Source organism: Macaca fascicularis, chromosome 6 (genome assembly GCF_037993035.2).
Source record: "Macaca fascicularis isolate 582-1 chromosome 6, T2T-MFA8v1.1".
NCBI lineage: Eukaryota > Metazoa > Chordata > Mammalia > Primates > Cercopithecidae > Macaca > Macaca fascicularis.
The window spans coordinates 101,098,644-101,126,553 of NC_088380.1; the positions used below are offsets into that span (position 1 = coordinate 101,098,644).

Genomic DNA, 27,910 nt, shown 5'->3' on the forward strand with positions numbered 1-27,910 from the left:
TCTGGAAATACTTGTAACACAATAATTAAGAACACAAATTCTACAGTCAGACTGCTTTCAGCTCTGGCATTTACTAACTATAAGACCTTGAGTAGGTTCATTAGTCTCTCTGCACCTCAATTTCCTCCTCTATAAAATGGGAATATAGTAGGATTGAGGTTAGGATCAATTGGTTAATATAGATAAAGCACTGGAAATACCTGGCACATAGTAGCACTTATGAGAACATGCCGGCCAGACATTTTTATCTCCAGGTTAGTACAAGGGTGCTGCTGTCAATATCTATTGCTTTTGCATTTCCAACATTTGTCCCCCACCTTCCTTCTGGTAACAGTTATCTGATTTTCTTGAGGACTAGGCTTTCTCCCTTGCTCTCAATCCATGTGGTTTTGGTGGGACATACTCCATTCAAACCTTCCTGAAGTTAGGGCCACAGGCAGCCTATGATTAGTGACTCATAAAAAATTCACTCCTCTCAAATATAATATTGTTCTCCATCCTGCTAGACTGGCTTTCTGTGGCTCATATGGATCTGGTCGATGCATCCTGATTCTTTTCTGTCCTCCCTGTCTCTGAACAACTAACAACTCCCATTTTTCAAGTTCTGGTTTGGCATGGTTCCTGGGGTTGCAGATAGAGGGACAAGTGTCATGAATACTGGACTGTTCCTGGAGCCCACACCTTTTGGAGAGCCCAGGAGTTGATGGCCTCTCTCCTATAGGCTCCTGTGGACCCAGGGATAAGTGTCTAGGATCCTGGACTCCTGGGGGGAAACAAGTCCGAGGAAGAGAAGTCCAGGCCTAGGTCAGTGGCTGACTAGTGGGGTAGCCTGGCACCCCTGGCTCTGCTTCTCAGAAACCTGGACCACCTGAACTTTGGGAGCTAATCTTCTCACTGGACAAATAGGGAGGCTAGGCTGTCTGATCTCCAAGGCTCCTACTACCCAAAATGCATGATTCTCAGAATCAGTAGTTCTTGGTGACTGATGGGAAAGGAAAGGAAAAATACCAAATATCACACTTCATTTTGCAGTTTCACAGAGCAAGGGTTCTGTACCACCAGCTGAAGCAAGCCAAATCCCTCTCATTTGCTTTCACAACATCCCCGCCTCCATCCTATCTGCCTTATGTTGACTGTTTCTGCACTGTCCCAGGAATGCTCCAGTCTTACGCTCTGTGTCCTCTAGAGACCTGTCTCTCCTCCCCATCTCCACAAACCTAGTTGGAGTGTCCTGAAGCCAGGTTCCAGGTCCTCTGTGATTTTCCCTCAAACCTTCTAGAACAGTAGTGCCTATATATTGTAAAGATCCTGTCCTCAACTGTGGGTAACTTCTTGCCCCACCCCCTCTCCCAGCCTCCAGGCCTGGAAGGAGCCCTCATATCCTTTTGTTTTTAAAGACTGATTCTCTTCTGTCACCCAGGCTGGAGTGCAGTGGTGTAATCTTAGCTCACTGCAACCCCCACCTCCTGGGTCCAAGGGATCCTCCCACCCCAGACTCCTGAGTAGCTGGGTCTACAGGCACTGGGCACCATACCTGGCTAATTTTTGTATTTTTTGTAGAGACAGGTTCTCACTATATTGCCCAGGCTGGTCTCAAACTCCTGGGCTCAAGCGATCCACCCGCCTTGGCCTCCCAAAGTACTGGGATTACAGGAATGAGCCGCTGGCCCCCTCGTGTATTTCTTTTTTATTTTGTTTCTTATTTCAGTAGTTTTTGGGATACAGGTGCTTTTTGGTTATGTGGATAAGTTCTTTTGTGGTGATTTCTGGGAATCTGGTGCACCTGTCACCTGAACAGTATACTCTGTATCCAATATGCAGTCTTTCATCCCTCACCCCCATCCCAACCTTCTCCCCCAAGTCCCCAAAGTCCATTATATTATTCTTATGCCTGTGCATCCTCATAGCTTAGCTCCCACTTACAAGTGAAAACACAATATTTGGTTTTCCAAATATTGTTACTCCACTTAGAATAATGGCCTCCAGCTCCACCCAAGTTGCTGCAAAAGCCATTATTTTGTTCATCTATATGGCTAAGTAGTATTCCATGGTGTACCCCATTTTCTTTATTCACTCATCGGTTGATAGGCACTTAGGTTGGTTTCATGTTTTTGCAATTGCAAATTGTGCTGCTATAAACATGAGCGTGCATGTGTCTTTTTCATATAATGACATTTTTTTCTTTGGGTAAATTCCCAGTAGTGGAATTGCTGGATCAAATGGTAGTTCTACTATTAGTTCTTTAAGGAATCTCCATACTGTTTTTGTATATTACTTGCGCATCCTCCACTAGCTGAGCCAGGCTCAACGCTTGGAGATGCTCGTACATGGTGAGTGTGTTGATGAAATAATTATAAGACTTTTGAAATGGCGAGAACAAGATGCTGAGGAGAATTAAAACAAACACAAATTAAAAAATAACAAAAACCAACCAAACTAACAACACTTGCCAGGAGACTAACAAAGCAGAACAATTAAGGGCAGGCAGAAGAAGATATTATAACTTATCATAAAGAGTGATTTTCTTTTCTTTTCTTTTCTTTTCTTTTTTTTTTTTTGAGACGGAGTTTTGTGATTGTTGTCCAGGCTGGAGTGCAATGGTGTGATCTTGGCTCACCGCAACCTCCGCCTCCTGGATTCAAGCGTGTCTCCTGCCTCAGCCTCCCGAGTAGCTGGGGTTACAGGCATGTGCCACCACAACTAATTTTGTATTTTTAGTAGAAATGGGGTTTATCCACATTGGTCAGGCTGGTCTCGAACTCCCGACCTCAGGTGATCCTCCCGCCTTGGCCTCCCAAAGTGCTGGGATTGCAGGCATGAGCCACTGTGTCCAGCCTAAAGACTGTGGAAAGTAGTTGGTTTTTTTTTTTCTTGGTGTTGACACACAACAAGGCTTTGGGGGAAGCTTTAGACAGCAAGGCCATTCAGGGTTTAGACCTCTTCCAAGTTTTAGGCAACTTGTATGAAACCAGGATGGGTTTGACAAGATAGATTGGCTTTGTGTTATGGGCTTGGCTGAAAATTTGTAGGACATTGAGTCACCAGTCTTTCACTGAAGCTTGAGTGCCATCTCTTTTAGGAAGCTTTCCCTGATCACTCTCAAGTCTAGACTTGGAGGACCACTGTCCAAGGGAGGCATTGGCTACACTGCAGTGTAACTGTTTGCTAATGCTCTGCCTCCACCATCTCCTAGCTGTGAGCTCCTTAAAGGCAGAGACTATGACTTAGTTGTCTCCTGCCTCCTGTGACCTAGTTTGCTGAATAAGCAACAATACAGGCTAGGAAACTAAAAAACAAGTCACTGAAGCACTGGACATAATGTTCAAGAAATCCTCATAAAGAAAAGAATGAAAGATATATACTTTTTATTTTTTTAAATGAGCACAATTTCAATAAACCCTCTATGGTATGTGTAACTTAGTAATATAAAAATATATTAATGAATTTCAGATGGGTAATTGGTCATTGCATTTAGACACTTTGAGATGACCATTTTTGCCTGAGAGTAGGGTATGTTTATTATTCTTTGGAAAATCAGTTCCCCATTAAAAAGCAAACAATGTTTTTGCAAGTATTACCTGGCATCTGTAGGAACAGCTCATTATAATAGGAATTTAGCTTTACAAAATCTATCATAGAGCTGTTGGGGTTTTAGAATTTAGAGAATTAGATTCAGATCCAGGCACTCTTCAGAAACAACTTCTATCTAAATAATAGCAATTTAAACCATCTTTTATGGAGAGAGAGACCTAGTAAACACTAGTTAGATAAAAGAAGCTATCTATTTTAAATAAGACCAGTTAAGTACTAGATCAAAAGCACCACATACATTTACAACCAAATGGCACTGCTTGGGAGATCAAAGTGCAGCCCGGCTGAGAGAACAGAAAGAGCCTTTACCCAGAAAGCATGAAAAAGCACTAGAGACCTAACCAATATCAAGATTTTAAGGCAGACACATGTCGATGCTTATTTTATTATTTCAATGTACAGAATCTTTGCTTAAAATGGGGGAGAAAGTGTTCCAATTAATAAGTACATAAAATAAAATAAATTCTGAGCCATCAAAGGGCTTTTCTTGCTATTGTTCTTGGCATTTCTGAAAGACAAGTACTTCAAAATGTCTATAATGTTAACCAGCCGCTTTCTTCTAAATTCTAGAACTACAAATCCCAGCCAGTAAGGGCTGCATATTTTTCTCTAGGGATCTTTTAATGGGACCTCTCAACCCATAAGAATCTTTACTTGGGGAAGAAATTTAACCAAACGGCAATCTACTTGGTTGCAATCTAAATCAGAATGTGAATGTTGCTGTAAGAACAGGCACTGTTAAAGTTACTATCAAACAGTGGGAAACACTGTAAGAAAATAAAATATGGTAAGTGACAGGACATTTTATGGATGTGTCCAAACCAGTCGTCAAAGACATCGGTTGGGGAGCGAGTGAAGTATGATGTTATTTCAAAGTAACTTCCTGCTACAGTTAGGCTTCCCAGGTTATACAGTTTATTCTTGCTATTTTTCAGCCAGGCCCTAATCATAAATATAGATTTGTAAACCATGTCTTTTCTGTTAACCATTCTTACTTGTTAATATAAAAGACAACTTCTGTCCTTTGTACTTTGTGAAAGTGCAGAGCTGGGATATTTAAGTCAAGATTTTACTAAAGTCAGCTGTGAATTTCTCAGGCATGTGGAGCCACATGCTTTCCAAGTGGCCAGGAGACCTCACTCAGACATTGATCTTGATGTACAGATGCCTTTCATTTGCTGGTATATTATAAACCACTATAATCATTTCAAAGCCTCCTGACTCTGATCTAAAATTAAAGTTAAAAAAAAAAAAAAAAAAAAAAGAGTGACTGTGGCATTGCTCAGGAAAGCTATTCAAAGACAGTGGTAGTCAGTTGGTAAGATTCCCCAGTGACCCCTGCCCCCCGGCATTCACACCCTTGTGTAGTCCTCCCCTACACTGCACCAGAGTTCGTTTGTGTAACCAATAGAATATGGTAGAAGTGATGGCAAATCCCTTCCCGTATTAGGTTATAAAAGACACTATGGCTTCCGTCGTGGTCTCACTTGCCATCTCTTTGTAAGAGAAGTGGAACCAAGGGGAAAAGTCACTGGCTTTGGGGAGAGTCAGCTGCCATGTTAAGAGCAGTCCCATGGAAAGGCACATATGGCAGATAACTAAAGCTTTCTGCCAGCAGCCATCTGAGTGAGATTGGAAACTGATCCTCCAGCCTTGATCAAGCCTTCAAATGACTGGCACCTCCAGCTGACAGCTTACCAAAAGCAACCTCCTTCTAGAAGACCTTGAGCCAAAACCACTCAACTAAGCTGCTTCCAGAGCCCTGATCCTTGGAAACTGTGCGAGACAATAAATGTTTGTAAGGTTACAGGCAACATCTTACGCAGCAATAGATAACTAATACAAAGGCTTTGCTCACCACAGGTAATTAAGAAGTCTCAATGAAATAATCTACATTGCTGGCACTATGTGCTTGGCACTATGCTGAGCACTTTAGGTTTATTATCGCATTTTGTTATAACAACAATCCTATAAAGTTGGTTTTGTTATTATCCTTATTTTGCAGGTGAGGAAATAGAGGCTTAAGGAGGTTGTACATCTCCAAGGTTATGCACCTTAAGATGTGAACAAAACAAGATTTGCCCTCAGGTCTCTCTGACTTGGGAGTCCAGATTTTTAACCACTTTGCTATTTTGCTCTTCATAGAAATGGCCACCCACTTTGGAATAAAGAGGATATATAATTTGCCTAGGGTCACATAGCATGTCCTAAATCAGTACAGTATTTTAGACAAAGCTTCAACTTTGTGCTTTTGTGGGTCATTTTGATATAAGACTACAAGGATATCTCCTCCCATGACAAACTTGAGTTCGTTTACAACAAAAGGCCAAGATGCAGTACACTGTGGGGATAAATGGTACTCATTGAGGATGGGAATATGCTGAAATTATCTCAATATCCTCCTCCCTCCTATTGTTCTCCTTTGGATGCTTTCCTGGACTATAGGGAGAAGGAAAATGGAGATAGAAAGGCCAACTGTGACTAGACCAGAGATCAGATGTTACCTTGTAGGAAGCATCTCATTCTAACCGGAAGTACTCTCTTGATTAAGTACGGGGCCAAGAGAGGTTGGAATTCTACCACACAAGGTTGCTTAACATTTCAAGAAGTATTGATAACTCTTCAAGAGTAAAAGTCATTTAAATGAAACTTCCCTGGCCAGGCAAGGTAGCTCATATCTGTAAACCCAGCACTTTGGGAGGCTGAGGCTGGAGGATCACTTGAGCTTAGGAGTTTGAGACCAGCCTGGGCAATGTGGCGAGACCTTGTCTGTACTAAAATTCAATAAATAAATAAATAAAACAAAAAATAAACTTCCCCAGCTCTGATGAATAAAAAATTCCCCCCAAGACTAACTCATTTTGGCCCTGTATTTTATCATAGATTAAGATGACCAACAATCCACCAGGACCCTATAGGGTACACTATGAAGATTGCTGCCAAGGCTAGGCCAGGAGTTTGGACCAAGAGTTCAAAAACTTTAGTGTTCATAGTACAATTACCTGGGAACTTGTTAAACATGTGTATTCCTGGGTCCAAAGCTGACCTACTGAATCAGAATCTCTTCAGCTGTGTCCTGGTGGGGGGTCTGCATATAATAAGATTTGCAGGTGATTCTGACACATGTGGACCCAGGACAACTCTTAGAGGAGCGTTGCTGAAACCTCAGCCCCTGCCATGTCTCATTTCTAACAGGCAGGAGCAGAACCAAGTTTTGTGGGGCCTGAGGCTTACACAATTTGGGGGCCCCTGTTTAAGAAAAACAATATGAAATTACAAGTAAAAAAGCTGGCATTGTGACTTACAAGGAGCCTCTGCAGAAGCTTCATTGTCTTCATTATAAAGCCACTTCTGCTAACACCAGAAATGCTAATTTCTCATTAGAGAAACTGCTTCTACCCAAGAGTCAAGGAAAGTAGCATTCAGGTTTAAAAAAGTCCTTTGTGACAGTTCTTCTAAAATTAGGTCCTTAGGAAGTACATAAGCACTACTGACTTAACTAACTGAGGTCTCAATTTCATTTCTCTGCTTAGCAGGTTTTATTTCTTCTATGATTATTTTCCAGGGTGTCGCCCTATGTAATGTCGAAATTCAACCAAGATTAATTTGTTGACCAGTAGGCTGTCCTGAAATAAAATAATGACTAGTTAACTATTTAGCATTAGCAGAAGTTCTTATATTAATTGAAATAAAATTTTGGTAGTCATGTATGTGTTATAAATAGAAATGCCTAATAAGAAATTAGTTTTTTTCATTACTTATTTGTGAAATACTTTAAAAACTATTTGTAGGTGTGTTACTAATTATAGAACCATCTTCTGGCCAAGCTGAAGCAATTTAGACGTGAAACAGTAATTTTCCTGGTAGCCCTCATTTGATTAATGATTTTTTTCCATGCTTTGTATTAGAAAACAGGCAGGATACATGTGTTGAGTAGTTGTTTCTACATCTCAAGGTTTTACTGTACTTACATCCCAACTACAGTGCTTTCTTTAGAAATGTATATGGAAGGACATCGATACAAGTAACTTTCTCTCCATCTTAAACAACAGACTTTCTACAATTATTCATACATGTGTTTTAAAGACATCAGGAGAAAAATTATCTCCAGATCTAAAATGTATAAAACACATTTTAGGCGCATTTTTATTGGTGCCTCCCAATGGTAGCCAAGGAGTTGAAACTCGGTCTGTAAGAAGCAGGATTTTAAAACAAACAAACAAAAACAGTAATGTAATAGCTAATGTGACAGATTGTATCTATTTGCAGATTCAAAGCTGAAGATGCCATCCTCACTGGGGTCAAGGGTGGGTCAGTGTTATTTAGGTGGCATTCATTCAATAGCACATGGTACCCACGGGGTTTTCCAAAGCTGGGACTTTGGAGGTGGCAAAACCAAATGACTCTGTGAGAGGTGAGAATTCCTGCCCAAATCCTATCGGCTGTTAGGTCTGTCATTCAGGTGGTTGGGAACATTTTGCTTTTGTGACTTGGAGTCCGACTTTTAGCAAGTGACTTGCGGAGTTTGTGCGTACTGCCTGACAGCTCTGGTCAGTGTCACCAACACCTCGGTTTCATCCTGACAGCAAGCCTTCACGAAGAATGCCACAAACCAGACCCTGTTGGTAACGGACCCCCTTTCAGTGCTTTAAAACCTTGACTACCCTGACCAAAGCACGAACATTTGCATGTGTTCCAATTTATCTAATTGTGGATATATTAGCATTTTTTCTCCTTCCAGATGGTGATGTGAAAAAGGGCAACCGTTGGAACTCAGTCACCCAAGTTAATATCATGTCTATCCATAGGTCAGGGTGGCTGCAAATATGTTGGGAACAATTTAGAGCTCTGTGTGTGCTGGGGATGGGGGTCTTAGCTAGGTGTGGGGGGAGGGGACTGCTCTGGGAGTCCAATTTTCAGAGAAAACTCACCAGTTCCTGTCAACTGAAAGAAATGTTTCATGCACATGGTGGGTCAGAATGTTATTTTTATAATATAAACCACCTGGCGTTCTCCTCATTTACCTCTGCCGCAATGCTATTCTACACACATACCTAGACCAAGGTCCCTGGTAACTATTACAAGCCTATGTTGTGCTTTGCTCCTTGAGCTTTTATTCCTTTTCTTTTCTTTTTTCTTTTATTCTTTTTCTTTTTTTCAAGTTAAGGTGTAGACAAGATGAATTGATCAGGGCTCAAGATTTGGGTTTATTTTTATAGTTGCTTTGATGTGAAAGAACTTGGCTCTGATTGCGTAAGAGGGATGGGGGGTGGGTTAGAGATGGAGTCAGGCTTTCTTCCCCACTCAGCAACTCACTGAGCCGGTGAGCATCTTTCTAAAGTTTATGAATTAGGGGCTGGGAGACTCCTGTGGAGATAGTCCAAAGTCCTTATTTACCCTGTGGCCTTTCCTAACCATTTCTTTCACTATATTTTATATTTGGAGGTCAAGAATTTCTATTTGCTTTATTTAATAAAAAAAAGAAACAGATTAAAGTTAGGGAAGGAGGCTGGGGAATAAAGGGTCTCATTAAAGCAATATGCACTCCCAATTTCATGGGCAACTCATTAAGGTCTGATAATTAGCTGACATATGACTTTCAAATGGTTATAACTAACCTTCCCGTCTTTGAGTCTCATTAGTTATAAAACAGGATGCTTTCCTGTGGAGATTTCCACCAGGAAATACCTCCTTTAGAAGTTAAGTTACATTGCATAGCATGTCGTCCATCTGAGTCAAGGTATACCACCCTAGAGGCAGAGAAGAGGTCATGGATAATTTCAAATAGAAATACTAGGCATTAAAACAGCATTAGTGCTGGGCAATAGTCTCAAGTTTATAGCAGGAACTAAATCCCTATTTGGGATATGGAATGTCAAGGCCAGGCCTTATTTAACACTCAGCAAAAAGAGCATTACAATTCCATTGAGTCGAGTGTATGAATTAATCAAATTTTCTTCGTCATCCTCTACTGGGAGAAACTTAATTTTACAAACTTAGTTTATTGTAATTTAAATGTACTTTTAATTCCATGTACTTTGAGAAGACTCATTTAATGCATGAAAGTATAAAATGCGTTTTTATGTCTGATAATGCAGGTGAAGTATGCTTACTGCCTTAAGTAACTAAAATTAAACAAAATACTCCTCACCTGGTTTAAAGCTGTATGCTCCTTGGAAAAATAGTTTTTCTAGATATCAGCATAGGCAGTGGCTTTGGTTTGAAAACCAGAATGGCATAAAAATCAAAACCCTTCAAATGAATTCATTGCCTTTTAGAGACAGAGCTTTGCAAGGAGCTCATCTGCACTATGTTCCACCCTGCATCTCACTACTCTACAGCCCTGTTTTGCAACCCCAAGCATTGGTTACAAATGGAAAAAAGAAAGGTCAATCAACAGTTTGCCTATGGAAAAACTGAATGTCTCAACTTCATAGAGTGCTTGGCATTATTCAACTAGCCTAAGTACCAGAACCTAGTGCTTAACACCTGTACTTATTTTCTGTGAAGCCATTTTAACAACAAAATACTTATGTGAAAAAGATATAATGCCCTGATGAGTGTCTCACACTCCAAATAGATCGAGCTATCACATCAATGTCTTTGCCAGGATGCATTTTTTTATTCAATCATAATTCATGCGCATAAATAATCACATGCTCTAGTACTATATTCAAGGAAATTTTTGCTTGTTAGTCAAAGTAAGAACGAAATTCATTAATTCAAGTCATTCCAGCAGATGCTATGTGGAAGACCATGTCACTGACTTGAAAGCAAAACTTGAATCACAAACCCTTTAAATCAAAATATAAAATAAGATAAAATACTCAAGTTCCCTTTTGGATTTGGAAGCAAAAACAGCTGCTGCAACAATGAGTGGCTTTCCTTCTGAGTTCATCAAGAGGGGAGCCAGACGTGGCTCTGATGGCCTTTGCATTGCTCTATTGTAAAAAAATGGAAATTACTGCAAGTTTTCATGGTCATGATATGTGGCTAGGGAAGGATTAACTGCCTAGACAAAAGTGGCATGAAGAAAATATGTCTAGAATACACGAAATACTTAATGCTTGTAATATTAGAAAATGATTTCTTTTATAAAAGATCCAACAAGTACTACTGTGTTTCAATACAACTTTCTGAAAAAAAAAATTTTTAATCAGTAGAGTATTTTATTTATTGTTTAGAAATGCAGAAATGAAATTATATTTTCACATCTCTTTTTCTATCCTGTAGTAGTTTATGAAGGCCTAGTCTAAAAGCAGGGCTATGGCTGCTTTCTCTCTCTCTTTCGTTCTCACTCTGTTTCTGTTTTTTGTAGGTTGTGGTGTCAAGGCTAACTGAAAATTCTTTAATTAGCTTTCATGGACACAAGCTTCCCATTTACTTCAGTGAGAGGCTTCTTTGCATAAAAACCAGTGGTTTGTGTCCATCAGAGCCTTTGACTGGACTGCTTTCCTTTGATTAATGAGAAAACTAAAGTTCAGTCTGAATACTACTTTCCTAAAGAATGAATGAGCATAATCTCTTACAGCTTTCATGAAACTGCCTGAAACCAGAGGGATTAGTCCCACAATCCGGTCCCATACTCCACTTCAAGTATTTTCAATTACTTGGCACCATTGGTGGTGACGTCCATGGCTCAGTAAGAAGGCTACTGCTGGCATAATGGTTTCTCCATGTTTCAGCACATGGTCTTGGCATTAATAATCCATCGTGAAATGATTTGTAATGCACAGGGGTGACATTTGATTATGTGAAAGGCATTGCAGGAATGAGCATGTAGGCTCTTACAGTCCAAATCCTGGCAAAAACATGATGAAATGTTATATGGTGAAAATAACATTTAAGATGGTTTCTAACTGACAAAGAAAAGTGTAAGCACATTGCTTTAGGAGAAACGTTCTTTTTTCCCGCCTGGTTTTCCTTCTCAAGTCATATTTCGGAGGGCCAAATGGGTGAAGGGGCCAGATTTGGCAGCCAACCACCCAAACACATTTTCAAAACATACTTGATTCAGGAAATTCTGGATCTTTTTAAGCAAAGATGTTAACAATCCTCCTGAGAACCTTAAAATATGATGATTTAAACATCAGGAAAAGGGGACCCTCAAATGATCAGAGAAATCACCAAGAGGCCTCCCTGCTGAAGTGTTCAGTTTTTCGTTGTGTTTCCTATTTCTTCTTTTTTTTTTTAAGACCACAGAAGGATGTTGAATTTATTACCTAAGGGAAGTGCTATCATTTTGGGTCAAAATTTATGAGATGATAGGAAAATTTATACTTCTCCGGGTAGCAAAAACAAAAACAAGAACACTAGAATTTCTTACACTCATATCTTCTAGATCCATTCACGAATCTGTCAAATGCATTATATTCTAGATAGAGTATAATGAATGTATGAACTAATATAACGCATGCCTGGGTGTGAGTACTGCCAAATCTTGGTTATTTATGGTCCTAAGAGTCGGGTGGGGAAAAAGTTGCTATGTATAAATTAAATCCGGAGAGAATTGCAAGGTCTTTTTAATCAATACTTTGAAATTCATCCATTTTCAAAACTTTAACGACAGATATGAACAAAATAATATCGGCTGATTTTACTGTTACTGACTTTTCCTCCTTAGCCCACTATCTTGCAGACTTAGGTGAATAATCTTAGCTATTGGTTACATACAAGAATGGACAAATGTTAACTTCATTTATTCTTTGGATTTGTTATTCATTCATTTGGCTATTCACTTAACACAATTTATTAGGCACTTTATGCACTATATGCAAAACACAGTGCTTGAAGTCATGGGGAACATAAGGATACACACCCCATCCCTGGAACTTACATTTCAGTAAAAGGAAAGAACGCGCACATAGGTAACTTGAGCATATAGTAGAAAACATTGAACCTAGTAGAGAAACAGAACACTGCTTTGGGAAATCACAGGAGGCAGAGAGTTCCATCAGGGAGATTCAGAGAAAACTTTTTGTTTTCTCTGAAAAATTTTTGTGGAGTCCCGGGAGATGGTCAGGGTTTAGATATGAAGAGAAGGTGGCAATAGCATTTCCTAAGTAGATCTCAATGTGAGTATGGGAATGGTTAGAAGAGGTCAAGACATGCATGAGGAACAGTTAGGTAGAAGCATCAAGTGTCAGAAAAGGAAATCGGGGAGATAAAACTGGAAGGGAAAGTTGGACCAGCTGTAGAAACTTTATTGCCAGAGTAAGGAATTTAGGCTTTAATAAGAAAGTAATAGGGAGCCATTGAAGCCCCCATTTTTTACCTTTTATTTTGAAATAAATGCTATGTTTATAGAAGAGTTTCAAAGATTGTAAAGAGTTCCCAGAAAGTAGTCCATATCACCTAAGTTTTCATGTTTCAATGAGTAATGATTTATATAGTATTCTTATATTACACTTCTATTATATCCTCTCTTTCATGCTTAGTGTGGTGTGTCTTTTTTCCTTAATCAGAAATGCCAAAGATCTGTCTTTCTTATTTGTCTTTTCAAAGAAACAGTTTTTTATTTTGTTAACCAAGTTCGCCAGTTTTTGTCCCATTTCATTAGCTCCCCTGAAGTTTCCCTAAAGCTACGTATATGTTCAATCTAATTTTAAAAACAGATAGTGTACATATGCAGTGTCAAAAAAGTCCCTTGATCTGCCTTTTAAGCATAATGCTGTCTCTAAGTCCCACATAACCACAGAGCTGTGCTTTTCTGTTATGATTCTGCTTGGAATATGGTGGGCCATTTCAATTTGACAACCTATGCTTTTCTTTAACTCAAAGAAAATTGCCTCTGTTATTTATTTCCTCCCCTCTATTTCCTTTGTCTCTTTCTAGAGCTCTTACTAAATTGATGTTTACCTCCAAAATTTATCTGCATGTCTCCTGTACTGTCTTCCATCTCTGTCTTTTTGCTCTAAGTTCTAGAAGACTTTACTTAGTTCCTCTTTAATTCTTTATCCTTATTGTTATAATTTGGCAATCATATTTCATTTTCTTGCTCCCTGCTTGCTCCATTTTAATAGCTGTTTTAGAGAGAAATATCCTTTCAAAATTTTCTGAGGATATTAACTGTTATACTCTTTTACATTCTGTGCTGCTTGAATTATTTTGTTCTTTTGTTTGCTTGCCTTTGGTCTTTTCCCTTATGCATTTGGTTTTCCTCAAATGTTTGGTGATCTTATGTTCATTGGCATACATGGACAAACAAGTACATTAGGTTAGGTGGCTGACAAAACCTTCCTCTATGATTGAGAATGTCTGTGTCCCTAGAGTGGCTCCCCTGAATGAGAGGACTGCCAGGTGCTTCGTATTGAGTGGGGTGTGTTGACAGGCAGACTTCACCTTAGGATGCTCGATAACGGACCTGCAGGCGCATGTGGATTGGAGAGCCTCTTCTTCAATGGCTGCCTTTCTTTCCCCTTTGCTGCCTCTCATCCCTGTCTTTGGTGTCTAGGGTTACATCAAGCTCTGTTCTGAGGCTTCTGTACTCACATTCAAATCATCCTCATCAGTCAATTCACTTTCATTTACCAGAGGTAAAAACATACTGCTAACTACTGTTCAGAGTGGGGATCCATGTCACTGGATCAATGGGTCAGAAGTTTTGAAAGCAGTTCTTTGATTAGCCTTGAAATTACCCCAGGACTGCCTCCTGCTTTTTGCATTTGTTCATGTGACCCTGGAGTTTCTCTAGCTCTTCTTTACTTTCACAGTACATTTCTCCTATATATATATATATTTAGACTGTGGCATCTGTGCCCCTAATAATTTGATTCGACTCTCCCAGAATTGCCTCCAAAGTTCATCTCTTCCAATGGCACCCTTTCTTCCTGCCTGCACTATTGTGAATTTACTTATTTTAAAACATATCTTTGACATTTTAGGGAATTTCAGACTAGAAAAGAGTTTGAAGAATGTGCTAAGTCCACTCCATCTTGATTCAATCGTGAGACTTTTTTATTTTTATTTTATATTCTAAGAGCAGTTCATCTTGTTGATTCTGGCCCATCTTTGCAGGCTATTTGAGAACTGTCAGAATATTCAGTGGCTCAGTCTTAGTTGTCCTTCCCAGCTTTAATCATGGCTTAGATGTCTGGAAGCCAGCGATGTCAGTTTGACCAGAACATGCTTTGTCTCCAGCTCCCCACTGGACAATAGGCAAGGTTGTCCTATTTTCACAAGCAGTGCTGACCACAAGAGTAGGAAGGAGCCCTCTAAATCCTTACTGAAGGACACTGTCTCTACTTCTAAGCCCCTATTTTACTCTAACAACTGTAATTTACTGTAATCTAATTCGTAGCCCATTTTCTCCATTGACGTTACTTTCTGGAAGGTTGATAAGGATCTCACATTCATCACAGTCAGTGGAAACATCTCATTGGACATCTGTCCTGTGGCTAACCCCTGCTCACTTCATCCTCAGTCTCAAGGTGTCACATCTCTTGGTTTCCATAAATCCCCTCTTCTGGTTCTTTGTCTCTTTCTGGGAAATCTCTGGGCTTTTTAGAGAAATCTTTCTCCTTTTATTTCCCACACTAAAAGTGTTCCTAGGAGCATTCCTTGATCATCTTCTTATAACACACATTCTCACTTGGCAGTGGTACCTGTAGCTATGGCTTCAGCTTAGAAACATAGAAGTTCAACCCATATCTCCTTCTTGAGCTTCAGGTCTTACTTTTTTTTTTTTTTTTTGGATAGGGCAAGGCGATTGCTCTTCTCTGTTTGGCTTCCAGGCACTTCATACTGACTGCGTCTTCACCTTTCATATACCAGCTCCACTTCCTTCTGTGTTCCCCACCCAGTGACTAAAGCCAGGGCTGACCACTGGTAAAGGTGAAGGTGAAGAGACTTGATTAGGCATGAAAGTATCATCCCAACTTTCTCCTAATGAAATCCCTTCACATTTAGCTCCTGAGCATGCTGTGTGTGCAGCTCGTCTCCATGGGCACTCATCACTGTCAGCCTCTCGGCCATTTAAATCGTTTAAATCCAAAGCATCTTCATGCTGTGACCTAAGTAATCTTTCTGAAGTACATTTGAATACATCACTCTTCTGCTCAGAATCCTTCAAAGGTTCTGATTTTATATAGAATAAAACCTGTACTGCTTTGCAAAGTATTTACATCTCTTGTGGTTTGATGTGAGTGCCTACCTGTCCTCTCCCAACAGTTCCTTGCCACACACATTGACCCTTATGTTTCCCTCATTCTGAAAATGCTGTGGTTCCCTATGCTAAGAATGTCATTTTCCCTTTTCCCATTGGCCAAGACATTATCAACTGAATGCCTCAGTTCACGTTTATATTCCCTGTGAATACTTCTTTGACTTCCCCTAGGCAGCAAAGGTTTGTAAGTCTGTTTATTAAATTATACCCTTCCCTCACTCAATGAAGGATTTGAACCCATGTAAAACAGATATACCTGGTAACAGGATACAATAAATGAGTGAGTTAATAAGTTCAAAGGGAAAGTAAAGGTAAAAATATAAATAGTATCAGGTATGAAGTTGGTGTTAAAAATTATGTGATACTATGTTCTGTAGACTTACACTACAAAAAAAAAAACCCTGAAAATTTGCGTTTGGGCTTTTTAGTTGACAAACTAAGAGAGAAACTTGATTGCTTATGAGTTTCATGGTATCCATAAGCAAGAAATAAAACATCTTTGCCAGTTATTGAAAATTGAGGGATAATTTACTCAATTAAAAGGGTATTTATAAAGGATATTGGCAAATTTAGAAATTCCTTTCCCTCTGTCTTCATTCATAGAATATGGTACAACTTTGTTCACTATTTCCAAGAAAACTTACAATGTAACCATTTTACAAAAAGGTTTACTTTACTTTAACCCAATGAACTTTCACTGACAAATTAATGGCTACTTCTTACCTGAAAGTTGCCAAAACAGCTTCCCCCTGGGAGGGTCACATAACTCACAAAGGGAGGCCCAGGAGCTGGCAGTGACTCATAGACCACCACACCTTCACTTGGGAATGCAGCCCTCTGCTGCTGCTTGCTTTCCCAAAATTCCTGTAACATTGACACAACGTTCACTGAAAGAGACAAGAAACACCATCAGTTTTTTTTTTTGTTTTTGTTTTTTTTTTGAGACAGTCTCGCTCTGTTGCCCAGGCTGGAGTGCAGTGGCGAAATCTTGGCTCACTGCAAGCTCCGCCTCCTGGGTTCACGCCATTCTCCTGCCTCAGCCTCCCAAGTAGCTGGGACCACAGGCACTCGCCACCACGCCTGGCTAATTTTTTGTATTTTCAGTAGAGACAGGGTTTCACCATATTAGCCAGGATGGTCTCGATCTCCTGACCTCGTGATCCACCCGCGTTGGCCTCCCAAAGTGCTGGGATTACAGGCGTGAGCCACCGTGCCTGGCGAAACACCATCAGTTATTAAGGATGGACATAATCTGGTGCAAAACCAAACTTATTTGCAAGCTGGATTCTGTAGTATGACAGTTCCAGTTTAAGTAGAGCTGGGTATGTGGATAGTGGGGTGTGGGGGCTTTTAGCTGTGAAAGAATATGCTTTATTTAAATATATTTAAAGTATGTTAAAATATACAAATTAACCAATGGAAATGTGTATATTTCTTAATGAGTAAGGCTCAAGAAATGGTTTTGGTACCCTATATTAAAACAATATAGCAGTATTTCAAATTTACTCTATAAATTAATTTTTAATATAAAAATCAAAAATCTCATTCTGTTTTGAGCATTTGTCTTAATAGACTTTATCCAAAGCTGTGATTATCTATGGTCCTCTTTCTCATTTCTCATAGACTCTTAAGCCTGCAAAGATTTAAGAAGAGAAAGCCAGAAAGAAGGGAACTCTTTTCATGCTCCTTCTACCCCAATCTAAACGAGAATGAAAGGCAGTTGTGGAATAAGCAGGAGGCCGGAAAAATCCATGAGTGAAACTAATAACATGAAGACCTTGTTAAGAACAAGGTCTGTTCGAGTATTTCAGAAAACATAGTAATGGCTATAGCCATATGTTTTAGATTAAATGACCTGTGATAGCCTGCAGAAGTTCCAGATCAAATTAGGTTGGTTTGTTTATCCTGTACTGCAAATTAAACTGTAGAAATTAACAAGGATAATAGAATTGTAGAGTCAAAAGTGACCTTATAGGTCATGTAGGCAAAGCCCTGCCTAATGCAGGAATTCCTTGCCAGCATTCCTGACAGCTGCCCATCTGGCCTGTACCTGAACATGTGGAAGGACCTAGTACTTGCTACAACCTGAGGCAGCCTATTTCAACTGCTAATGGTTCTGTAAAAGGTCCTTTTAAGAGTGAACTGAAATCTGCTTTCCTGTAAGGTTCATGCAGAGGGTCTACTTCTCATTTCTGAGGCCTCAAAGAAGTTTATTTCCTTATCCACATGAGAGCCCACCACATGTCTGAAAGCAGCATAGGACATCTGTTGTTTTGCTTGCCTGGCATTCACTTCCCTTCTTGTGGAAATAGCACTGAGATGTTCCTTGAAGAATCATGTAGTCTCTAGGGGTGCAGGTGGGAATTTGGCCATATCCAAGCCATTTACGGACAATGAGTGTGTGAAAATGTTGAAAGTTTCCATCTTTCAGTGGGGTTTCTGGAGCGGTAGGAGGTAAGCATGGCACTGCCTGAGCAAGAAGAAAATCTGGCTGAGAAGAAAGTCAGCCCAGAGAATGGTTCAGTAAAGAGATAAAGAAAGGCTAAGTTCTGATGACATAGTTTGAGCTCCTGGTTCCAGCTATGCCCGTAATCCAGGATCCTTGATTGGACTTGAAGTTATCTAAACCAACCCATCTGCTTTTTCCTTAAGCCATTTTCAACTGGCATCTCTCACTTGCATATGAAAAGTACACCAAACAGACAACACTCAGGTTTTTTCAAGTTCTAGATTAAATAGTTTTTGCTCTTTCAAACATGCGTCATGTAACATGGCATCTATGCACTTTGCCTTTATCCTGAATATATTCTTGGATCTGCTTTAAAATTCTGGACAGTGACATTTTTCAGAGAGTCTGGAATATCTCAGAGTTTGATCTGGAGGCAAAATCATTGTATAGCCACTTTCTAAGCTGTTTACTAGAGCACTGGGTGTCTGTACCTTCTCTGTAGGTCACTGATCAGCTTCATGGTATATAGTTCAGGCAAATTCTGGCAACTCCTAAGGAACTGGTTGCCTGTGTATATTTAAAAACCGCAGTGTTTAGTAATTTAAGAAGTGATTTGGGAAAGAAATCGGGAGAATGTTAAGAGTAGTGAGGGGATACTTGAATTAATCAATAAAATACATATTGAATGGTCAAGTTGAGAATTAGTCATTACAGAGCTTTTTAATTTTTTTGAAAATATTTGAAATTATATTTTCTACCAGTTGATATAATTCAAACTAGAATTAGAACTTTCATTTTCTAAACTATTTTTCTGTCCCTCACTCTCCTCCTTTTCCTCCCACCCCTGAGGAAACAAGTGTCTATGAGCTAGCTGACTTGAGTCTCTGCTTGCATTTGACCTCCAGAAGTCAGCAGAGATGTCCTGAAGATTGAAGACTGTAACTAATGCCAGTAGCCTGTTGCTCTTCTTGTCGACAAGGACTATTAGCCTCCTACTTTGTCAGTCAGTTGTTGACTGGTGTTTAGCTGAGAAGTGGAGCAGGAAGTTGAGGACCCATGATAATCTAGGTAAAACACATGACAATCTGGGGAAAATGAACACAAGAATTTTGGCATGTAAAGCTCTTGGGATTAAGGAGTTTGAAGCTATGCACTAAGTCAGATTTCTGTGTGAATAAAAGTTGAAGTTTTCAAACTTTTCATTCTGCAATTTTGTAAGATTTCTCTGATGATCCCACAGATGTCATCACCCGCCAAGAGTGCAATATATATACATACAGACACACAATCCATCTTTCTATCTCTATCTCTTCTTGTCGACTCAAAAACCAGACAAATGAAGTGCAGAGGGAAGAAGGCCAGCTTGCCGTTTGGAGTTCCAAAGATATACCAAAGATTGGTATATCAGAAAATGCTCTATTTATGAAACACATGCTCCTTTATTTTGGGGGGTAGCATCAACAAGGTTTGTGGACAATTTCAAAGAAAATATGAGCAGAGGGTCAAGAGCTGCTGAAGAAAATCGCCCAAGTTTGAGAACAGGTGTCAATCAATACATAGTTAATCTCTAGGTGCAGTTGCACCTTCATTGCCCAGCCAATGATCCTGCCTTCCATGTTACAGAATAAACTTGAGCTACCAAGTGTGCAATATCTACCCCTATGTCTAGGGACCATCTGCACAAATGCTCAGCTCCACTTTATTTCCTACAGTCTCAAATGAATTTGTGCTGCTTTTCCTGGAAATTGTTCTCTTAGTCACTCCCATGGCCTATTTTTAAAAGTTCCCGCCTTATTCACTCTTTCCCAGCAGCCAAAGCTGTGCTCAAAACAACTATTAAATGAATAAATGAATAAATCAATCAATTAAATGAAACACTCAATCTTGGAACTATGTCTGGCTACTAGTTATTAAAATGCCCCCAATATAGCCAAACTGCTAGAAAGAATATTCCACATTGACTATCTCTGCTTCCTTATATTCCATTTATTTTTAACCCACCGTAAGTAATATAGGCTTTCCTCCACATTATTCCACTGAAATTCCTACAAATAGTACCAATTCCTGGTTTTCAGTCCTTAGTTACTTGACTTGTTAGCTGTATTTGACAAAGCTGATCACTTTCTTCCAGAAACCTCGTCTCCCTAGGCTTTTCCTCCTCAGTCTGTGTTTCTTCCTAATCATTTCTCATTGGTGTCTTTTGTGAATTTCTCTTCCTCTGCTCACTACTCATGTTGACTAGCATGGAAATCTTGTCTTGTCTCGTCTTGCTTCTCTTCCAGCTATTCTCCTTGAATGACAGAACCTACCATAATAAACACAGACAGCTCCCAAACTATTCTCTTGCATATCCAATTTTTTTTTATCAGACACTGCCATTTGGATGTTGCAAAAACTCAACATATTTTCAAACTCAACTCATTTTCTTTTTCATAAACTCTTCTCTTCCTCTGAATTACTTTTCTTTCTCCTGAGTTACCAAAAAAACAAAAAAGTGATGTTATCATCTACCTAGTTACCTAAATCAGAAACTGGGCATAAACCTTAAACTTCATTTCCTCTTTCAATATCTAATAAATGCCCAAGTTTGTCCGGGCGCGGGGGCTCACACCTATAATTCCAGCACTTTGGGAGGCCGAGCCGGGTGGATCACAAGGTCAGGAGATTGAGACCATCCTGGCTAACACGGTGAAACCCCGGCTTTACTAAAAAAAAATACAAAAAAAATTAGCTGGGCGTGGTGGTAGGCGCCTGTAGTCCGAGCTACTCAGGAGGCTGAGGCAGGAGAATGGTGTGAACCTGGGAGGCAGAGCTTGCAGTGAGCCAAGATTTCGCCACTGCACTTCAGCCTGGGTGACAGAGCGAGACTCCATCTCAAAAAAAAGAAAAAAAAAAGCCCAAGTTTTGTCAATTTCATATCCTGATGTCTCCCATCAGCATCAGTTTCTTTCAGTCTATACTGCCATTACTGCATTGGTTCATGCTTACTGTATCTCATCAAGCATACCACAATACCCTCCTGACTCCAGCCAGCCTCCCATCCAACCTATACTCCCACTGTTTTCAGGGTAATATCACTAAATCTCATAGCCGATCAAATCACTCATATCTTCAAATCCTTCTGTGAGTCCCTTATTAACTATGGAATGAATGACTCCTTGGCAAGGCATAGAAGACCCTGTGTCTTACTATTCTCTCTTGTCCTAACCTCCTCTCCCCAAGTTCACCCTCCGGGTTCCTCACTCTATATGCTTCTTATGCTTCTCAAAAGCCAGTACTTCCATTCATCCTCCTGGAATGCCCTTCTTTCCACTGTCTATTTTCTTCTTGAATGGTGCCTACTCTTTTTCAAGACTTGCTTCCAGCATCAGTTTCTCAAAAACAAAAACAAAATAATCTCAAAGCCCTTGCTAATAAAAGTGTACCCCCCACCCCCAAGAAACATCATGGTATCACTTGGGAACTTGTTAAAAATGCAGAATCTGAGGCTCCACTCTAGGCCTTCTGAACTATAATCTCCTTCTTAACAAGATTAAAAAAAAAAAAAAAACTGATGCATGTTAAAATTTGAGAAACCTTGCTGTAGGAAGAAGTGACGATTCCTATCCTCCTAATGTATCTATTATATGCATTTTCCCTTTTCATCCTTACAGCACCCCCTTGAAATAGGTATTATCATCCACAGCCTACAAAGGAAAAAAAAAAAGAAGTTGAAGGTGTAATCACACAGCTACTAAGTCTTGGACCTAGGATTTTTAACCTAGTTTTGCCTCTACAGTCCATGTCCTTGGTTCATCCTGAGTTACTCTTTAATATAATAGAACTTAAGTTATTTTCATGCCATCTATCTGTAATATAAACAATGCTCATTGGAGAAAGAATTATATCATTTTCCCCACAACCCCTGGAACATAGTAGAAACATAACAAATGTTTGCCAAGTATTTGAATGTTATCAAAAGTATAGAAGATGAGCTGCATTTGTCAGGCTGTTGGTAGTGTAGGCGTGGAAGTCTTCCCCAAGAATTACCTCATTTACCTTTTTCTGTGGGCCATTTTCCTGACATTTGTTCTTGACAAAGTCAAATGAAAGAAAAGACTTTATTTGTACATTTTCAAACAAGTCATATGACATGTTTCCAGCTTGGAACTGTCCTTTGTAATGAGCAGTCCATGTGCGTGTAAACACACATCCGTATCATCAATCTTCAACCAACTGCTCTGGTTTAAGCAATGGTGTAAATACCCACAGACTGGCTCAGGCGGGGCTGTGACTGAGCCTCTCATTCCAGCCCTTTCTTTCAAGGAACAAAGGAGGGACCTCAAGAGAAATAAGAGGCAAGGACAGAGACTGCTGAAGGGCTTGATTTCCCGGGTAGAGGGACATGAGCCTTCTGGCAAGGCCAGGTCTCTACCTGATTGTGCCTCCCACCTCAGGGTCAGGAAGCTATAGTCGAAAACATATTATCTTTGGCTTTGCATTATTTCTCCAAAAGTTTAGTAAAGTTCTTTTTGAAATGTTTCTACTCTCTCCCAGTGGACACTAAAGGGAAGGGGCTTTATCCACAGCCAGGACAAGATAAATCAGTCATACAGCGAATCTAGACACTGGACACAGGTAGCAGTGACTCCTGAGCCAGAGCTCTGGAGAAAGCCGAGAGGTAGCAGTTGGGCTGATGCTGAATTAAGGATGAGCTGAGCAACACTTCTGGTTCTGCCTTTAACTTTCACAAACCATCTTTTGGGTTTGCTTTTGTCAAGGTAACTGATGTTTAACTGATAAAGTTACAATAAAGAAGCAGAATATCAAATCCCTTGCTGAGGCAAGGGACTTAAGAAGTAGAAGGAGAGAGAACTGTTAGGAGTATTAATAATATCACGAAATCCAGTTCCTTTTTGTGATTTCTATCAGATTATAACTGCTTACAGTAAAGAAAGCAGTGTAGGCCGGGCGCGGTGGCTCAAGCCTGTAATCCCAGCACTTTGGGAGGCCGAGACGGGCGGATCACGAGGTCAGGAGATCGAGACCATCCTGGCTAACACAGTGAAACCCCGTCTCTACTAAAAATACAAAAACTTAGCCGGGCGAGGTGGCAGGCGCCTGTAGTCCCAGCTACTCGGGAGGCTGAGGCAGGAGAATGGCGTGAACCCGGGAGGCGGAGCTTGCAGTGAGCTGAGATCCGGCCACTGCACTCCAGCCTGGGTGACACAGTGAGACTCCGTCTCAAAAAAAAAAAAAAAAAAAAAAAAAAAAAAAAAAAAAAAAGAAAGCAGTGTACCTCTGAAGTGGCTTTGCAGATCGATATTCTTAATTCATTCTACTGCCCCTCATTGCTTTCGCTAACGCGGTGATAGGCCTCTGCAGGAGTTTTAAATATTTTGTTTTTCAATAACAAGAAAATGTACTATGTACTTTATAGACATTAGTGTGGCTACTTTCTTCTTCACTGTGTTTTGAAATTTGAACACAACAGAGTTTTCAGAGTAGTATTACATCGCCAAGCAAGTCTCTTTGTAAGTGAGGTTTTCATTTTCCCCTTCCTGAAGCTTCCTTTTTTAATTATAAAGTTCAGCATTGAGGCTTTCCCAGTTAACTGATAAAGACATCCAGCAACATGGAACACCTTGGTTATCTAACCCTTGACCCTCTCCAGCATAAATTCGTGATTGGCTTCAGCATGGACAGTCTCATGACACCTCCCTGCACACATGTTGCTTATTTGTTATCTGTACCTTGGTTCAAGTGCTCCCTCCTATTTTGAGTGTTTGATCCCTCCCCTCCCTTCCCTCTATCCAGTTTACTCCCACACTTCAGGGGAAATGACACCTCCTCCATTGTGCCTCACTCACTGGCTCCTTCCCACTTGCACCTCCTTTTCTGAACTCTTATTCCGTGAGTGGCCCTATGTCTTAGCACTTAATCTCCTATAAACCATGCTAATAAAATGGATGTGGTGCTCCTGGCTAAATGTATCCAGTCAGACTTGGCTGTACTTTCTTCTGGCCAGAGGAATGAAATGCCTTGTGGTAACAATTCATCTTATAGAATACAGTTTTCTGTTATTTAACTCACAGCAGACTGGGATTCTAGAGGGTCACCACTCTGGCTCATTCTTCTCTGTAGCCTCCTTGATATCCAGCACAGGCTGGATACTCACCTAGAAGCAGTCATTGAATTCATCTGGAATCTAAGAAACCTCGACATAGTCTAAACAGCTTTAGTGCAATTGAATGAACATGTAGAAAGTAAGTGAAGTCCCTGTGATCCACAGCGCGGTCAGTACTTAATTCTGGAATAGGAGGTTTCATGGATAGACCACCATGGTGTTCACACAACATGGGTGTGTTGGTGGCAATCATGTCTCAGCTGGAGATCGCAAAGTGGGTAGAGAGAGATGAAGCCTGGTCAGGGTAGAAACATGGTTGTTGACTGCCTACTCACTTGGGTTGTGAGTAGGCAGTCAGTTGTACCTTCATAAGAACTAGTGTGTAGGAAAGTCCTGAACAGGGATAATAAGTCTGTTTGTCTTGGATGCCAACACTAATTGATTTATGTAGACTGCCTGAAGCACTCTATTGAAAAGAATTGAAAAATACCATATGGGATCAGTGGAACAGAACACCATAATTAACCTGCAATGTGGCATTGGCATGTCTATGTGCTGACTCTGACCTTGATGCTATGAAGTAATAGAAAAATCCAAGACAGGTCTCGGCCTATGGAGATTTACAATCCAACTGGAGAAATAATATATTCATCATATAGTTAGTGAACAAAATATTAGAGTGCTAAATTGTGGAACAGAGATGATGTTAAAGTGACGTGTAAGATGTAAAATTTATGGCAGAATAATTAAATAAATGCAAGGGGAAGAGTAGATGAATGTGGGCTGAAAAGGTCAGGAAAAATTTGTGTAGGAAAAAGGCCTAAGCTGAGCCCTTCTCAGAGGAATGAGGTTGAGGGAGGGATGGGGGAAGGGAGAGAAATAATGATACTCCCACTGAGGAACTGTGTAGGGAGCAACAGGAAAGAGTGCCAGTAGGAAGGGATATGATTTGACAAGAGACAAGGTGAGAGGACTTAGCTTCTTTTAATAACTGGATGTGAACCCCATTGCCCTGGTACCCCAGCTTTACCCAAGCAGGAGAGAAGGGTAGGAACAGAGTCCCTTGTCCTTTGCCCTTGCCGAAGGTGCTGTGCTGCCTGTGCTGGCTCCATCCATGAAGAGGTGGAGCCAGGAGGAAGGGCCTGGATCTCCAGAGAGAATGTGCGGTTGCTCTTGTATATCTGGGTGAGCCCAAGGTAGAACATTTCTCTGAGAGGGGCCTGGGCAGAAAAATCCACTAGAAGTGGGTAGGGGATGAGTAAGCAAAAGAGTGTTCCTTCTGCAGCCTGGAAGGAGATGAAGCCCCTTCAGAGAAGGACATCAGTAATTGGACACCCAGAGGGCATCATAATCAACATTCAGGGCTTATCATGTGTGTATATATATAATTATATTTTTATTCTCACAGATTGGACACAATGCAGATGCCAGTAAGGATATATGATCTATGTTTTCATAGGGAAAGTTTGAGATGTAGAGAGTTTAAATGCTCTATGGATTATAGGGTTTGTTATAGAAGAGTCCTCAAATACAGGCATGAGTTCATTACACAATAAAATATGCACTGAATCTTGTCTCTCCACTTTTTATCAACAGACAGGCAGTTTCCTTAGTAGTTAAAAAAACTGTTCTCTGAAGCCAGACTGTCTGGGTTTGAATCCTGTTTCTATCACTGCAAGATGTCTAACCACCCCATGCCTCAGTTCTTCATCTGTGGAACATAGTGTCTATATCACAGGGGTGCTGTAAGGCTTAAAATGGAAAATGCTCAGAAAAGAACTTCACACATAGTAAGTACGAGAGTGTTAGCTATTATTTGTGACTGGAGGAGGTAAAGGAAGAAAAGGCATGAATATATGTTTCCATATTGCATCTTTGAAACTAACTGTTCCTGTATTGGAAACTAAGTCATTAAATAGTCTAAAAATAGTCTACAACCTGAAGATTCTCTAATTGAACACATTGTGCTATTTATTTCCAAGATAGGTGCAGAGTTCAGGGATAGAAAAGAGAAAGATCTTTTGATAACATTTCACTGGTAAAGTTTGAACTCCCTAATAGCCAGAAAATAATGGATAAAATGCTACATGTCTCAAAATTTGAAAATGTGGATTTTTCTGGTCCCAATTTTTCACTTTCTAATGGATGCTAAAGGCAATAGACCTGCTCCTAGCAAAAACTACCATGAGGAGCTAATCTTATTTTAAATTAATTTTCATAACAGTGTATGCTTCAGGAAAGTAGAAACAATATAGTTCATTGCTCAGTTCAATTGCCTAATATGACACAAGTCCTGCATAGAAGACAGTCATTTGTTCACAAAAAGGGATCTTAAAAATCCATTATAAATTTGATAGAAAAAAAAGAGCAAATTTCTTTAAGACTTACATGAGGAAATATTCTAGCTGGGTAGAATTTCCCTTGTCAAAAACAAAGACAAATTGGAAAGGCTGCCATTTAAGGATAAATCATTAAGAGGCTCTCAAGATGATTACCATATTTCTTTTTTTTTTTTTTTTTTTTGAGATGGAGTTTTGCTTTTGTCACCCAGCTGGTGTGTAATGGCGCTTTCTCAGCTCACTGCAGCCTCCACCTCCCGGGTTGAAGTGCTTCTCCTGCCTCAGCTTCCTGAGTAGCTGGGAGTACATGTGCCTAACACCAACCCAGCTAATTTTTGTATTTTTAGTAGAGATGGGGTTTCACCATGTTGGTCAGGCTAGTTTTGAACTCCTGACCTCAGGTGATCCACCCGCCTGGGCCTCCCAAAGTGCTGGGATTACAGGCGTGAGCCACCGTGCCCGGCCGCCATATTTCTAAATTGATTCTCTGTCTCTGAACAGATGGATTTATGTTATGTAATATTTTAATATAACCTTTAATTAAATTATCCCTGGCAGGCGATATTTTAAAATAAAGTTAATTAGTATTTTGTATTTTAGCAATCCAATCATGTGCAACTTGTTTTTACCAATGTTACTTCCTAGTTTTCTTGAGGAACAATGGGAAAAGGACCCCTACATAATTTAAAGGGCAAGCTCAACATGTGATGCTAATTTACCATTCATCAAAATGAGTTGAAAAATGCGGTACCTTTGGGTCTTGTGCTGGTCTTAGCTGAACCCCAGGACACTGACAAACAGAGTTGCTGTCTAGTTGTTTATAACCATCCTCAGCCTTCGCCAAGTTTTGGCCAGGCTAATGGAATCTTGTGGACACACAGGGTACAACACGTAGGAATCACGGGCCCCTTTTCTTTTGTGTAGTCACTTTTAAAGGTAGCCACAACACACAGCAGGACTGAGACAGCTTGGAGTCTTGCTTTGTTCCCAGCAGAGGGACTTTCCTTTGGTAATGCTCCCAAGTCAGAGCTTAACTCTTCAGCAACTGGAAAGCTGGTTGTGTTTCTTCTTTTGTTTGCTTTTTTTTTTTTTTTACTTCTTTCATGCCCACCCTTTACCCCAAACATTTTCCTGAGGAAATTATGATCCTTTAGGTTGTTTTACAAAGTTAACCTCTCAGGAGACTCTGCAAAACATGCAAAAGGGATATCATTCTTTTTTGTTTAATTTTCACCTTTAGAATTTAAAACCAATGAACTATA

At 40.1% G+C, this 27,910-nt stretch overlaps 1 protein-coding gene across 1 annotated transcript in view; it reads right to left on the reverse strand.

Annotated features, from left to right (window-relative positions):
* LIX1 (limb and CNS expressed 1) overlaps positions 1-27,910 on the reverse strand; it is a 51,042-nt gene that overhangs the window by 15,525 nt on the left and 7,607 nt on the right. The window contains exon 2 of the mRNA XM_005557432.5: positions 16,478-16,641. Within this exon, the coding sequence (XP_005557489.1) occupies positions 16,478-16,641 (164 nt within the window). The remainder of the gene's footprint in view (positions 1-16,477; positions 16,642-27,910) is intronic.